Here is a 15578-nt window from a genome sequence, read left to right as displayed (position 1 = left end):
GGCAGAAAAGTTTAAAGTAATCCCCCGATCCTAGTACTATTTATATTATTAGACACACAAAATTAAAAATAAAGACATTAATCTGCTTAATTATCTTTAGATTTAATGTGGCATTATAATGACCATAATCTCAGGGGACACAGAGGCTATACTTTTTCTTATGTTTTTAAAAAATGTATGAGAGAACATTGTATCGATCCAGTGTAATATCTCTTATTTGCAATAGTGCCCACCTCTCTACTCACAAAGTGACTATGCTTGAATTTAAAATAAAGCTTCTACATTAGAATACCCTTTAATCAACATCTATGTTCTGGAGGCACTTTTCACAGCTGGTCTGATTTTAGAATAACACCCTTACCTTGTCAGCTACCTAATGGCATTTTGACCTCCCTCCTACGTTTTGTCCACATCAGACTCTCGTGGAGTGCCCCCACCAGGATAAAATGCAAAAATCAGATTTAGTAATTCTTGAGAACAATCTCATTTATTTTTGTCTTCCTGCATTCTTTGTTGATTCACCCTAACCTCTTAGGTATTCCTATAAACTATACAAGTTGAACAGGCACTTGGACCAGGCAGTTTCGCACATCTTTACAAAATAGGCTTGTTGTATACCATAAACCATAACCCCAGCCTTACATCCATAATGCAATAAAACTGATGGTTCTTTCTAAAATGCAGCTCAGATGCCCTTTATTTTAAGAGATGCTTGTAACTTTGTCCCAAAGATTTATTGTGACTTCACAAAATGTATGATATTGTTGCAAACTTGTTATGAAAGCAGTAAATAAATCATGCCTCATGTCATAGTTTTAGTTTTCAGAAAATGAATTTCAACACCTCTTCTCTCTTGTAAATGTAGACTATTGATATTTGCAAAACATCCTCAGATTGGCACTTTTGCGTCTCATCATTTTGGCTTTGTGTAGGATGTTAAGAACTATGCATTTGGTCTTCATAACAAGGTGACTCTAAAACACTCCTTAGGTATGGGAAAAGTAAAGACCACACTGTATGCAAACCATGACTGTGACTATAGTAACAAAATTGTTCCAAGTTCATGAAAATTTTTTTTTTATGCAAATCTCTTACCTTGAACCACGGATGCTTCAACGCTTCTTCTGCATTTGGCCTCCTGAAATAGACAAAATATGATGCTGATGTTTTCTGTGTTATACCTTCAAGTTCTAATCCCAGTTATTTATTTGATTATATTCATAGGAAAACTACATAAATCAGTATGATTTCAAGTCCGACAAAATATCTTCTTAGAATTAGGTCTTAATATCCTAACTTGTTTAAAAATGAGTGATTAAACAGAGCTTGTGTGTGTGTGTGTGTGTGTGTGTGTGTGTGTGTGTGTGTGTGTGTGTGTGTGTGTGTGTGTGTGTATGTGTGGGTGCATGTGAGAGAAAGAGAGAGAAGGATGATTCGAATACACTCATGGCAGTTAATGGAGCCCTTAAAATAAAACTACTAACTAGCAAAATATTTAAAACCACAAACAAAATTTCAGAAAATGGTGTTTTGATGGAGCAAGCCTACCCCAGACACTCATACTGGGACTTCACCCCCATATTCCAGTTCTTTAGCACTTTGTGAAAAAATAAGTAGGTGTAAATTATGCATGTGATTCTCTCATGACAACATTGCTAAATTTATTTAAAATTCACATAAAAAATGTTAAAAGGCACTTGAATCAAAAAATCAAACAAAAGCAAGATCAACAGGAAGAAGTACTTATTTAGCTTCATTCATTTTAACTGTAAAATTACTTTACCCTGTCATCATTGGTACATTCCTTCAAAAATAATCCAATGTTGTACTCCTGATTTGACTAATTTGGGATATAACACTTAAAGGTAAGTCATACCTAGTTGCACAAGTTTTGTTTTCAATACCAGAATAATTTGCTGAGGAAGATTTAATGAGTGATACCGCCCCCAAATCTTCCGCTACCATTTGTAAGACTCGATTCCATCTTCAGTTTCCTACAGTCTAAAGCAGGGTTACATGCAAGTGGTAGTGTATATAAGACAGTGCACTACTGATACAGAACTGCTGTAGGAAAACACGATGTGACTGACTTCACAGGGTAAGACATATACAGCAAGATGACCTAGTAATGCTACATCTTCACTGGTTGTGCTGGCATCTTGCAGTAGCTAAAGTATGTCCCAGATATGTTTCCATATGAGGGGGAGATAATGTCCATGACTAGTTCTGATTACTATACTCTCCTAAATTGTCTACATGTCTACTTTTTAATGGATTAAGGTATGGAAAAGAGCAGAAATATCATTTTGGTTCCAAATGCTGATTTTTTTATGTTCCTGATGCTGTAAACTGAACCTCAAATAGTGAGCTAATTAACTTGCTCAGAGTAGAGAAATTCATTTCATTCATAAAAAGTTCAAGCTCCTTTTTGGTACATGTGTTTTGACCCAACTGAGTGGCACTCGGGTGGATATATGTGAGGCCTCTCCCTCTCCCCCCCCCTTGCTTTATGTATCTCTTTTTCTGTGCCCACCCTTAGAATTGAGTTCACACGCTTTATTTACTGTTTAGGAAATTTCTGCATGAATCTAAGGGTAAGCATTTTCTCAGGTACTGTAAACCATTATTTCACCACTCCCTGTCTTTGTCCCTCTCTCTCCTGTCCACTCTAAAAATGTTCCTCTGAACCTACTCAGCTGTTTCATCCATTGCTTTTAAGCTACGCCCTTCTTTGCAATGTTCCATTTCATTTAAACAGCTATGAAAACAGACTGTTTATGTCTGTGAAATATTCAAAATCTCAGTCATCAGTCCCATAAGCACTTCATTATTTTGCTTTGTAAATTAATATTAATAGACTGCTCTTTTACTAGTCAGAAAAATAGCTGACAAGGACCATTGGAACAGAACAGGAACAGAAATAAAAAGGAGGTAATTGGGATGTCATTGTTACTTTCAGATTATGACTAGAGGTGAAGTTATTTCAGAGATACAAAGTGCTAATTACATGCATTAAAACACTATTTAAATGCATAAGAACTCAGCAAAACACTTTTAAGCAGCTAAACAACAATCAATAAACACAAAGAACAAGAGGACACATTTATTATTTTACAGTATATTGTTAACAGAGCTGACCATGGGTTGTTTTGCAACCACTAGCTTAGGCATGAACTGAATTGTCATATCACCAATTCTTCAGTAAATTCTACAGTTGCTGTATTTAGCCCCAACTTAAAGCAGAGAAGGAAAACAATTATGGGCATGCACAGAAATCCCTGCCCACAACAAACACATCCACAAACTTAAACCCGCATTAATAGAACAATTATGGGCATGCACAGAAATCCCTGCCCACCACAAACACATCCACAAATTTAAACCCGCATTAAGAGAACAATTATGGGCATGCACAGAAATCCCTGCCCACCACAAACACATCCACAAACTTAAACCCGCATTAAGAGAACAATTATGGGCATGCACAGAAATCCTTGCCCACCACAAACACATCCACAAACTTAAACCCGCATTAAGAGAAATACTTCTCACAAAAGAAATTTAACATTCAGGAAATAGACAGCAATCAGTATGAATGATAGTGTAAAGCATGACTGTGTTCCTTTTAAAACATTTGAACTGGTGAGGGATGCTTAAGTATTTAGTTTTTACAAATCAGGATATTAGCTGTGTTGGTCAAATTGTCTCTGACAATTTTTTGCAGTGTACGAAATTTCTGAGATAAATGCATTTCATTTCTTTTTACCACTCCATACCGTGGAGAAAAGGGAATATTCCGAGAAATGGCTTCTGAGACTTAGTAAAGATAAGATCTTTCAGCCATTCAGTCTTCATATTTTGGGACTCACTCTAGTGGGTCCCAGCATTTCAAATGGTTACCATATTACTATGGTGAGTGGACTGTTCTTGTAGCCTGAAGAGCTTGGTTAGATCATTCTGATGCTACTTCAGTGTGGTGGTGGCAGTGGAGATGGAAGCGGCTATATGTGATATGGAATGTCAGTGTGTCGTTGAATTTTGGTTGTGTTGCATATATCTACAGTGTAATGCTTAGGAGATCTTTATGGTTTTGGAAGTGATTTTTGGAGTACTGCAGCACAGGACGGTTTTATGCTTGTCTTGCTGTGTGTAGATTGTTCTGTATACCCGTGATGCATTTTCTTTTCGGCAATGGGTTTTTGAAGTTGCTGTCTGTTGTGGAGGCACTTGTTTCACATATTGTGTCGATGCTTTGAACATTTCCTTTTAATTTGCATACTGACAGGATTGTGAATAAGTTACTAAAGCTTAGCCTGTGTCTTGACAACACTGAACTTGAGGTATGATATTAGCTTTGCAGCACTGCAGTGATGTGATATCATAAGGTAACAAAAAGAAAAAGAAATGCTCATGCATGTAATATAATAATTATAATATAATTATTACAATAAAAAATGCATGACACAAAAAGCATAACAAACAGGTCAACGTGCAACAGAGTTTATAATAATCACTGTGAATGTTATTAAAGGTGTCAGCCAATTTTGACACAAAAAACAGCATGATACTACATCATGCAAAGCCATTTAAAATAAGTTAATTCAACAGAGCAGACTAAATCAGACCATTCATGCTTATTTGCTAAAAATAATGTCTAATATATGATCAGACGATAATAAGTTAAATTTGAATAAAATCTGCAGACCTCAGATACTCTGAAAACACAAAGAATAGCAAGTTTGTTCTTGTATAGCTGTTCATATTATCCTGGCAAAAAAATGGAAACCTGAATTTTATCACAGTCCCAAACAGTAAGGTTCTCAAAGCTGAAAAAGGAATGTTGCAAGTTTCTTGTGGTAGATGTTTCACTACATCAAGACTACCAAGGTTGCACATTATGTGTCTTGTGGCATTACAGTAGAGGAAGAAGGTAAAATTTACTTTTGTTTTCCATCTTCACCACTTTTCATTCCTCTCCAAATTTGTGCAACCTCACAGTAGGCATATTTAAAGATCTGGGGTGTAGAAACATTCCCCTACATTGAGGGATGAGAGTGCTCTCTCTCCTGTGTGAAAGAATTGTTATTATGCATTGTGCGACATTTGGAGTATCATTGTTTTAAGACACAGTCCTCCTGAGGATTTAGAAGTTTTAGTTTAGATTAATCACATGTCAGCTAAAGCACACATGATTAAGCATAATGAATCCATAAAATTAGTCGGACACTAACAAGTGGGGAGAGTTGCTTGGTTGTTATAATATTAATCAGCATTTTTTGCTCTTTTTTCCATCCCCTGCTGACCATTCGTTTTCCCACCACTGGTCACCCCACTGAGCCATTCATTCTTCTGGAGAGGGAGAGATCTACTGCCCATTCATTCGTCGGATGAGGAGCAGTAGAACCAGGAGAGGGAGTATCATATATACATTTGATTAGAGTTTTTCTTATGTAACCTTAATCTCTGACAGCATTACAAGAACTACTTAAGAGGACATGCAATGGCTGTACTACAGGACTGCCACCCAGTAGTTTGAGGGATCTGAACTCACTAAGCACACTACCTTCTAGAAGAAGCATACTGTGCATGTTTCTCCAGTCTCTATATAGGAACCAGTGCATTTTGGGTGCTCATGGACACAGGCCACACCCATCCACAATAAAAGATCCAAGTGGCACTGCTAGTCAAATTCAGTTCACCTGGCTGTACTCAGGGTTTTATCCCTCCATGCCAATACAGTCAGCTTATAATATTAATCATTTTTAGCTTATAAGTGAAATGATAGGAAGAAATCATAAAAGGAAGTCATACATTCAACTTTCTACTACTTCTACCACAAAGATTAACAATATACAAAAACGTTCAAGAGCCTGCAGGCCCTGGTTTATCAGATGAAGACAACAAGTTAAAAATGTATTTAGACATACTGTATAGTACTTACAGATTATCATTCACTAAAACATTGATCACAAAATTCTTGGCCTCCCTGGTGAGGTCTGTAAACATCTTTTCTTCAAATGCCACATTGTAGTTGTTGATGTTCATTAATGTAGCTTTGTCATTCTCTCCAACAAAAGGAGAGATTCCTGTAAGACTGTGAAGTAAAAAGAGAAAAAATGAAAAGATGATAACCTTATACTAGAAATACTGCAGGTGTTATCGTTTTCATACTACAATAGACCCGTTTGGTATTATCACACAGCACATCAATTGTTCACCTTCTCCTTGCCAACTGAGATTATGAATGATTTTGTTCCATTCCACCTCTTTATATTTAACTGGATGCCTCTTTATATCTAACTGGATGCCTCCCTTGAGCTGTCTCCATGGTTTTCTTAAATCACAGAAATACTAAGCCATTAACAAAAAGTTTTGCTTAGAGTAACTTAACTATTTTGTATCCATTTTATTAAAAGAGGGAGGAAAATCACACACAATTCTCTACCTCCGTGATTACAGGAAACATTTTTCAAGCAGGATAAAATAGTGTGTCCATTCAGAAACACAAACAAAAATACTGTCTGGAGTCCAAGCTGTTGTTTTATCCTTTAACAAAACTATACCTTAAACAAAGATGACCACAGAGTACTTATCACTACTTATATAAAACCCACATGGACAAAAAACATGTCATATTGGGATGAAGAAACCTGAGTGCCTTGATGATATGGTCGATTGTAGCACCTGAGAGGAAGCTGATTGCTACTCTTTCCAGGCACAGACGTGTGAGTTGTGCATTGGTATGCTGAATTCTGGAGTCACTTTTTACAAGCATATTACCAGGCTCCCTACTGAAATGTCAGCAGTCAAAATGCCAATTGCTGAAAAGCAGAAAAAAAGGACCAAATGGCCAGAGATGAATGAATCTCAAAAATCGCCCTTCTTTTTGCAGGGGGTCAAGAACCCATCCACCCCCCCCATCTGAGGGGCAATCCTCCTACATCCCCTGAACTTATATATATATATATATATATATATATATATATATATCAACTCTGAGATCACCATGCCTCAGTGAACAGGGAATATTACAAGAAATGGCATCTTGAGCTTAGTGTAAGAAATGTCAGCACTCAAAAAACTTCAGTCCTTCAGTCTCCATAGTTCAGGACTTGCTCTAGCAGGTCCTGACATTTCAAATGGTTATCATATTACCATGGCGAGCAGGTTGTTCTTGTAGCCTGAAGAGCTTGGTTAGGCCACTCTAATGCCACTCGACTGCTGGTAGTGATGGTGGTGCACATGGAAGCTATATGTAGTATGGAATGTCAGTGTGTTGTTGAGGTCTGGCTGCGTTACACATATCTACAGTGCAATTCTTCAGAGATCTTTGTGGTTTTGGGAGTGATTTTTAGAGTACCTCAACAAAGGAAGGTTTTATGTTTGTCTTGCTGTAGGTAGATATGGTGTTAGTATGGGTACAAATACCCTGTTTGCCAGGTTTGCCTCTAGTTGGAATAACCATGTGCACCTCTCACATGTACACTACTTCTGTGGTAATATAACAAATGGTTGTCAATGTGAATCTGTCCATTAATACTCTGTCTCAGAGTCCTAACGTGAGGAGGCTGGCAAGAGATGAGGCAGAAACCTACTGTTGTCCTATGATTGATCCAGATGTAGCAGATGGCATATGTTGTGTGATGTTATGGCATTTAGTTATCCTCGTTCCAGCTAAGAGAGAGGGGAGAGCTGTATTTATATAAGGGGGGAGTGAAGCAGTGCAGTTAATGAAAAAAGTGTACCTCAGTACATGTACCTTGATGCAACAGCTTTATGATATACAAGGGTTAGCAAGAACAGTTCAGAAGAGTGTAAAATGCTGCAGCTTCTGTACATTATGGAACAATATTAGTGCAGCATAATACCATACAATGCAGTACTACCCAATATAACTCAACACAGTACAATCTACTATGGTGCAGTTCATTAATACTATCATATGGATCAAATGAATAGTAAGCACTGGATGCTGCAGTACAATAAACTAATATTGCTGCAGGCAGGAATATTGTAATGCAATGACAGATGACAGAGTTCACATGCTACTTAATACAATATGAAAAATGTACTAAACTTCTGTCAGGAGGATGCTACAGTAAGCAAAATGTTACATAAGATGTGGATTACATGGGCATGAGTGCAAAAACACAGTTCTTGAGGTGTCTGCATCAGGCTCGATGTGACAGTAATAACTACAATGCAATTAAAGTAATGTAACAAGATGTTTGATGGTATCACATGCCATCCCGGCACATTAGCAGCATACCAGGGGATTAAAAAATCAGCACAGTCAAGTATTCATTATAGCAGGATGGGGCAGAACCATCACAGCAAGTCTGCAATATAACAGGCCAGTAAACAACCAGCTGCAGTACAGATAACATATCAAGAAAGTAATAAATCAACTGCAGATTAAATATAATCATATAGCAGAAGCCAACAAACCTAAATACAACATCAGGAGCTGGTAGAATGTCCTACAAACTGCTGCCACATTCACACAGGATCTGACAGGTGCAGGTGCATATTAGGGTATACTAGTCCAGGCATAAGGGGATGAGAGAAATAGGACGGCTACCAGGAAGATGCTTCAACATGCATCCAGACACTCCCAGGTACAGTCAAGAGTAGGTGATCACTAGGGTGAACTCATCCCGATATCAGGGGTTTGTAGGTATAGGACAGTTACCAGAATGAGTATTTGCTACTGTCATATGCACTGCATCACTGTGCTGTACATTCCATAAAACATGCTGCACTCAGTAACTAACCCTTGTATAAGCTTTCATCAAACCAATTATAGCCTAGTCACAGAATATCTAGTGCAACTGGAAAGGGTAAAAGATTCTCACAAAGAGAACTGGGGGAGGGACTTCAAGGTTTGCCAAAAAGCCTAAAACTTTACTCTCAGTTTGTTGTATGTAACTGCATTCTTAGGCAAGAACTGTGTCTTACATGCACAGCATTACCTAACAACTGTGTCTTACATGCACAGCATTACCTGAATACAAGAGGAGACTCAGTAAGAATTAATATCAATATTATCATGAAACATGACAATATCATACCACAATGACTACTGACTCTATAGAATAAACTCACTTCACAACTAACCTTAGTCCATCATTCATACCTTCAAGAAGAAACTGGATGACTACATTGTCATCTGTAAGTTTCACCATGGGATATGAGGCATCAAGCTCTGTGATAGGCATCAGTCCTTGAGCTTGTTCAGTCAACTTTAAACTTTTCAACCACTGAACCAATGAAACATCTTGTGTGTATTACTATGTTTCTTATGCTACAGGAGGGCCACTATTTTACTACACTGATACAGTTTTGTACTGACATGTAGTACATGCTGAGAAGGTGGTGGGGACTAATAACTCTTATCTGTCATATTTGTGACCCACGTTCTTTAAACCAGGGATGGCAGGGAGTAGCAGACTGGCCAGACATGTTTCCAATTCTGGGTTTAGGCAGGACTGTAGGTGTGGTTGGTTACCACTTTCTTTTTTTGTGATTATTGTTTCCGCACTGCTTGAACAGTGGGGAGTGCATGACAAGCAGTATCCAGTCTGTATGGGTGCACTTCCTATACTGAAATCACTGGATGCTGTGCACTTCAGGTGAGGTAAATCCATGAGCGGGGCATACATGAAAATGCCTACTCATGCAGCAAGATGGCCTCAGGGGTCATTTCACCAAGCTTTAGCCCCTTTTGGCATAGACAGGTGATGACCTCGAAAAGCACTTTAATGAGAAAAGCGGTGCACCGGACAGCTCAGGAACAAAAATCAAAGTTTATTGACATAAAACGTAACGAGTATGACAAACACGTTTTTCGTCTACAATTCAGACTTCATCAGACAAGTAAATAACAATTCAAACTCATAATTTATATGAAATGAGATAAAACAATTAATTCAAACCACCCAATAGAGAAACTTGCTCATGAATACTTAATAACATACAACTTTTTGACTTTGAAACACCATTCCTCTAAACGAAAGCAATAAATATCTCCAAAAAATAATGCTTTAAACTACACATTTAAAGGATGTGCATGATTCTAAATCAACTAAATCAACTAATATGAATATAAATATAAATATAATTAACTCCTATGTAATCTCTTGGAAAACTAAAGAACGAAAATTAGAATAAACATAACAACTTTTTTCAAACAATTGTACAACACTACCCTCTAGAGGTCTTCGTGAAAATGACAACTAAAATAGCAGAAATAAAATTCATGCTTCAGATAAAACCTATATCTCAACAAAAATGAGAGAACATCAAAATACGGATCACTGTATCTAAAAATAATATCTTAAAAAATATATTAAAAAATAATTACTTACTCTCGAAAGGGCTTAATTTTGTACCTAGAACTAAATGTAATATTAGTAGACTTTTAATAGATTTGAAGATGTTTTTGAGAAAAGTCAGTTTTAGATTGTTGTTTGGAGACAGTGAATCCTATGATGGAACCTCGAATATATTAAAAAAGAAAAGCACTTCGAACCCCCCTATTCACGCTCAACTAAAAAATTTTGAAACCCTAGTCGAGAAAGAACTGAGACTAGGTATTAAGAGCAATAGATTTCCATCTAACCTTTCCAATTCTGAGTATGAATTACTTCTAACACTAAAAGGAAATCCTACCTTAAGAGTTATGAAGCCAGATAAAGGGGGTGGGATTGTTTTTATGAATAATATTAGTTATGAAGCCAAAATGTTAAATCTTTTACTTGATGAGTTAAAGTATGAGTCTATTTCTAAAAATGAAATACATATTGGTTATAAGAAAATATTTTCTACGCTATATGATTTAGTTTTAGAAGGTTTCATTGATATGGAGCTGTTTAGTTTTTTGAATAATGACAAACCCACAATTCCTTCCATTTTTGGGATCCCCAAAGTACATAAACAGATTTCGGATCCACCATTAAGACCGATTGTTGCATCTGAAAGTTCAGTGACCTCCACTTTAACTAGATACATTGACATCAAATTGAAGAAAACTATGATGAAAGGATGGTCCTATCTAAAGGATTCCTGGGATTTGCTCCATTCGGTGAAGGATAACCTATTTAATAATGATCTTATTTTTGTAACGATTGATGTAGTTGATTTGTTCGGCTCCATACCCCATGATATTGGTCTGAACTGGTTTGAAGAAGCCATTAGATTTTCTGGTGAACTAAATGATGATATATTTGTATGGTAATGATGGAATTAGTTTTAAAACACAATTATATTTTCTTTCAAGGGGAATTTTTCAGACAGAAGAGTGGTGTAGCGATGATGGGAAAGGAATTTTATTTGCCATAGTCCATACAAAGACTGTTGGTGTCTTTACAAACGCTATTTGGACGATATTGTTATATTTTGGAATGATTCCAGAGAGAAGTTAGATGATTTTATTATGTATATTAACAACACCACTGAATGTTTGAAGTTCACCCATGAAATTAGTTCCCATTCTATTAATTTTTTAGATATTACCTTAATTAAAGATTACAATCATTTTAAATCTAAAGTGTTTGGGAAGAAAACTTTTTCTAATAGTTACTTACATTTTACCAGTGGACACCCCATCCATCAAAAAAGAAGTATAGTGAAAGGTCAATTTGTAAGGATTTCGAGAATGACTTCTGATGACTCAGATTTTGCTGTAGAATGTGATTTCCTGACCAATTTGTTTTTAGAACGAGGTTATCCGTTAGAATTTATTTTGAAAATCAAAGATGACATTTTTGAAAAGAGGAATGATAGATTTTATCCTATTCTTGGTAAGGATGATAGGTCCAATGAGATTCCTGAAACTAATAATTCAGCTGAGTTGGTGAAGCCTTTTATAAAAGACAGTAACAATTTTAATAGTGCTTTCATCACCGATTTCAGTGGAGATGCCATGACTATCCAGAAGGTCCTTAACAGAGAATGGAATAATTTTATGAAAATTAGTGATCTTAATTTTGAGAATACTACTTTTAGAACTATTTTTAGAAGAGGACGTAACCTTAAGGACTGGTTGACACCCTCACAGATAGGAAATAAGAAAACTAAGAAAGCCAATGGCACCTTTCCATGCAAAATGTGTCCCCGATGTCTTTGGATGGCTGATAAAAGTAGTTTATACGTTGAGGCTAGGGGAAAGGAAATTATCAGCAGAACACACAGTACCTGTGACTCCTTTGGAGTCGTATATATTGCTTATTGTAAGATTTGCTTTAGTTTTTATGTAGGGAAGACTGAAAGGAGGAACAGGAGAAGAATATATGAACATATGAATGATATTAAAAATAGAAAACTTACTAATGCACTTTACAAACATATGATAACCTGTCCCCTAGCAAAATTTTCATTTTTTATTATTGAAGAGGTACAGCAAGATGAAAGGGGTGGGCTATGGGAAACTAGGATAGAGTATCGTGAACTTTACTGGCAACTGGTCTTAGAAGCTAATAGGTTTCCTGGATTAAATTATACTGTTTCCCTTACGCCAGTTTTAAAGATGAGAGCAGCTAGACTATAGAATATATATCAATTTAGTTTTTAAGTGTAAATAAATATTTATATTTATAGTTGTATTTATTCAAGTGTATATTTTATATATATTTTTTATGTACTTTTTTATATATGCATATTTTTTATATATTTGTATATTACATATTTTACACATTTTGTAAATGTCATAACCAAATATATTTATATGTAATTATTTATACATTGTCATACGATTTATATAATTTTTAATATATTTTTTAAGATATTATTTTTAGATACAGTGATCCGTATTTTGATGTTCTCTCATTTTTGTTGAGATATAGGTTTTATCTGAAGCATGAATTTTATTTCTGCTATTTTAGTTGTCATTTTCACGAAGACCTCTAGAAGGTGGTGTTGTACAATTGTTTGAAAAAAGTTGTTATGTTTATTCTAATCTTCGTTCTTTAGTTTTCCAAGAGATTACAAAGGAGTTAATTATATTTATATTTATATTCATATTAGTTGATTTAGTTGATTTAGAATCATGCACATCCTTTAAATATGTAGTTTAAAGCATTATTTTTGGAGATATTTATTGCTTTCGTTTAGAGGAATGGTGTTTCAAAGTCAAAAAGTTGTATGCTATTAAGTATTCATGAGCAAGTTTCTCTATTGGGTGGTTTGAATTAATTGTTTTATCTCATTTCATATAAATTACGAGTTTGAATTGTTATTTACTTGTCTGATGAAGTCTGAATTGTAGACGAAAAACGTGTTTGTCATACTCGTTACGTTTTATGTTAATAAACTTTGATTTTTGTTCCTGAGCTGTCCGGTGCACCGCTTTTCTCATTACAGTGCTTTTTGAGGTTATTAGTGTTTAGTGCACTGTTTGTTCCTTTGACTGTTTATAGACAGGTGATGAGCTCTGGATTGTTCCTGAAACTCTGATGATATAGAGTAACATATAGTGCATTTCACACTAACAGTTTAGGCTAAGATACTGATAGGGCACCACCCTCTGTTATCCTTATAATATCACCTTTGAGGATATACCAAAAATGCAGTAATCATCTGTAAAACTTATTTAATACTTCCATAGAAATGATGCATGCAAGCTGCCTATGTGAGCGGCAACACTTTAGTACCTTATTTCATATTCCTGTTGTGGCTACCTCTCTGCATATCAGGAAACACGCATTTTCAGACAAACCTAGGAAAATGAACAGAGCTGTTTAGCAAAACACTCTCAGCTAGAGGCATGCCGTATGGATGGCATCTTGGCTAGTGGACTGCTGGACCTATAGTTCCAGGAAAATATTATGGGGCCATCAAGAGAAAATACACATTGTGCAACACATAAGATGAGTGTGCCAGACATTTCAACTATGCATGAAGTACTGTTATTTAGAGTAGAGTAAACAGCCTAGCAGTACATGCAAATACAGTACTGGGCATTTGGCCACACTGTATATGTATGTCTAGAGTGCACAACATAGCAATGTATGTACTCTGCAGGGAAAGCAGTACTGTATGTACTGAGATGATAGGAGACATAGTGGCAAGTCTGCATAGCAAAGCTGCCTCTGTGATCTGACAGTTAAATAGTGCTGTGAACACTTTGTTAAATGAGATATTATTGCAAGGGTCTACAGCATGGCAACATCTAAGCAATGCAAGGTGACAACAATTCTTGGCACTGGAAAACCAGGACTCAGTAATGAAAGGACACACACCATGGTAGTCTTTACATTCTGCAGTGTATGGGACCATTGAAAGAGGCCATGGGAGAACTTGGCAGTTCTATGTCAGTTACACATACACACACACACACACACACACACACACACACACACACACACACACACACACATCTACCCACCCACCCATATATTTGTATTTCATTACTGCACAATACAGCTACAGGTATGCTGTAATGACTGCTATGTATGTGGTATAGCAATACAAATAAGGCTGTATCTATGTATGCCTCATTACTCTTTCATATGTACCTACTAGTGTTTGTATACCTCATTACTCTTTCCTGTGTATCCACTAGTGTTTGTATGCCTTGATTAGTCTGTACATTTGTAGTGCCCATGCTGCATTTCACAGACCTGCTACACTGTATCTGGAAGCACAGACCACAGCAGCATGTTGGGAAAGTATTTATCAGTTGTATACAGCAGTAATGGCAGCACTTAAAGAAGGGAGAGAGGATTTTGTTCCATACAGTTTGTTTGCTTACAGTGTATGTCTATACATGTATCTTTTGTCTACCTGTCCGTGTGTACATATGATATTTGGAACTGCATGTGTTCATCTATTGCCTACCTATAAATATGACACGAGTAACTATACAGTTATGCATTTATTAATTTATTTAAATTTGCTAACCAAAGATAGAGCAATGATCAAAGGGGTCCTAGTTTAAGCTCTGTCAAAGATGTGTGTGTGTGTGTGTGTGTGTGTGTGTGTGTGTGCGCGCGCGCTTCCTGTGAAAATGTCTGTGATTGGATCTCTGTGTGTGTGTGTGTGTGTGTGTGTGTGTGTGTGTGTGTGTGTGTGTGTGTGTGTGTGTGTGTGTGCGCGTGCTTCCTCTGTAAATGTCTGTGATTGGATGTGTGAGTGTGTGTATGTGTGTGTGTGTGTGTGTGTGTGTGTGTGTGTGTGTGTGTGTGCACACTTCCTGTTTAAATGCCTGTGATTGGATGTGTGTGTGTGTGTGTGTGTGTGTGTGTGTGTGTGTGTGTGTGTGTGTGTGTGTGTGTGTGTGTGTGCACTTCCTCTTTAAATGTCTGTGATTGGATCTTGGTGTGTGTGTGTGTGTGTGTGTGTGTGTGTGTGTGTGTGTGTGTGTGAGAGATTGGATCTGTGTATGTGTGTGATTAGATCTGTGTGTGTGTGTGTGTGTGTGTGTGTGTGTGTGTGTGTGTGTGTGCGCGTGCTTCCTCTGTAAATGTCTGTGATTGGATGTGTGAGTGTGTGTATGTGTGTGTGTGTGTGTGTGTGTGTGTGTGTGTGTGTGTGTGTGTGTGCACACTTCCTGTTTAAATGCCTGTGATTGGATCTGTGTG

The 15578-nt window shown here is 36.7% G+C and overlaps 1 protein-coding gene across 2 annotated transcripts in view; it reads right to left on the bottom strand.

The window, feature by feature from the left end:
- The window catches only part of SPEG (striated muscle enriched protein kinase), a 2687905-nt gene that overhangs the window by 451780 nt on the left and 2220547 nt on the right, over nucleotides 1–15578 (bottom strand). For both annotated transcript variants that reach the window (XM_044075871.1, XM_044075873.1), the window contains 2 exons: nucleotides 5942–6094; nucleotides 1096–1138 (listed from right to left, as the gene is read on the bottom strand). In XM_044075871.1, the coding sequence (XP_043931806.1) occupies nucleotides 1096–1138; nucleotides 5942–6094 (196 nt within the window). The remainder of the gene's footprint in view (nucleotides 1–1095; nucleotides 1139–5941; nucleotides 6095–15578) is intronic.

This window comes from Protopterus annectens, chromosome 6.part1 (assembly GCF_019279795.1).
Source record: "Protopterus annectens isolate FY-2018-M chromosome 6.part1, PAN1.0, whole genome shotgun sequence".
NCBI classification, from domain to species: domain Eukaryota; kingdom Metazoa; phylum Chordata; order Ceratodontiformes; family Protopteridae; genus Protopterus; species Protopterus annectens.
The sequence above is the reverse complement of the archived record's forward strand: the minus strand, read 5'-3'. Positions and strand labels throughout refer to the sequence as shown.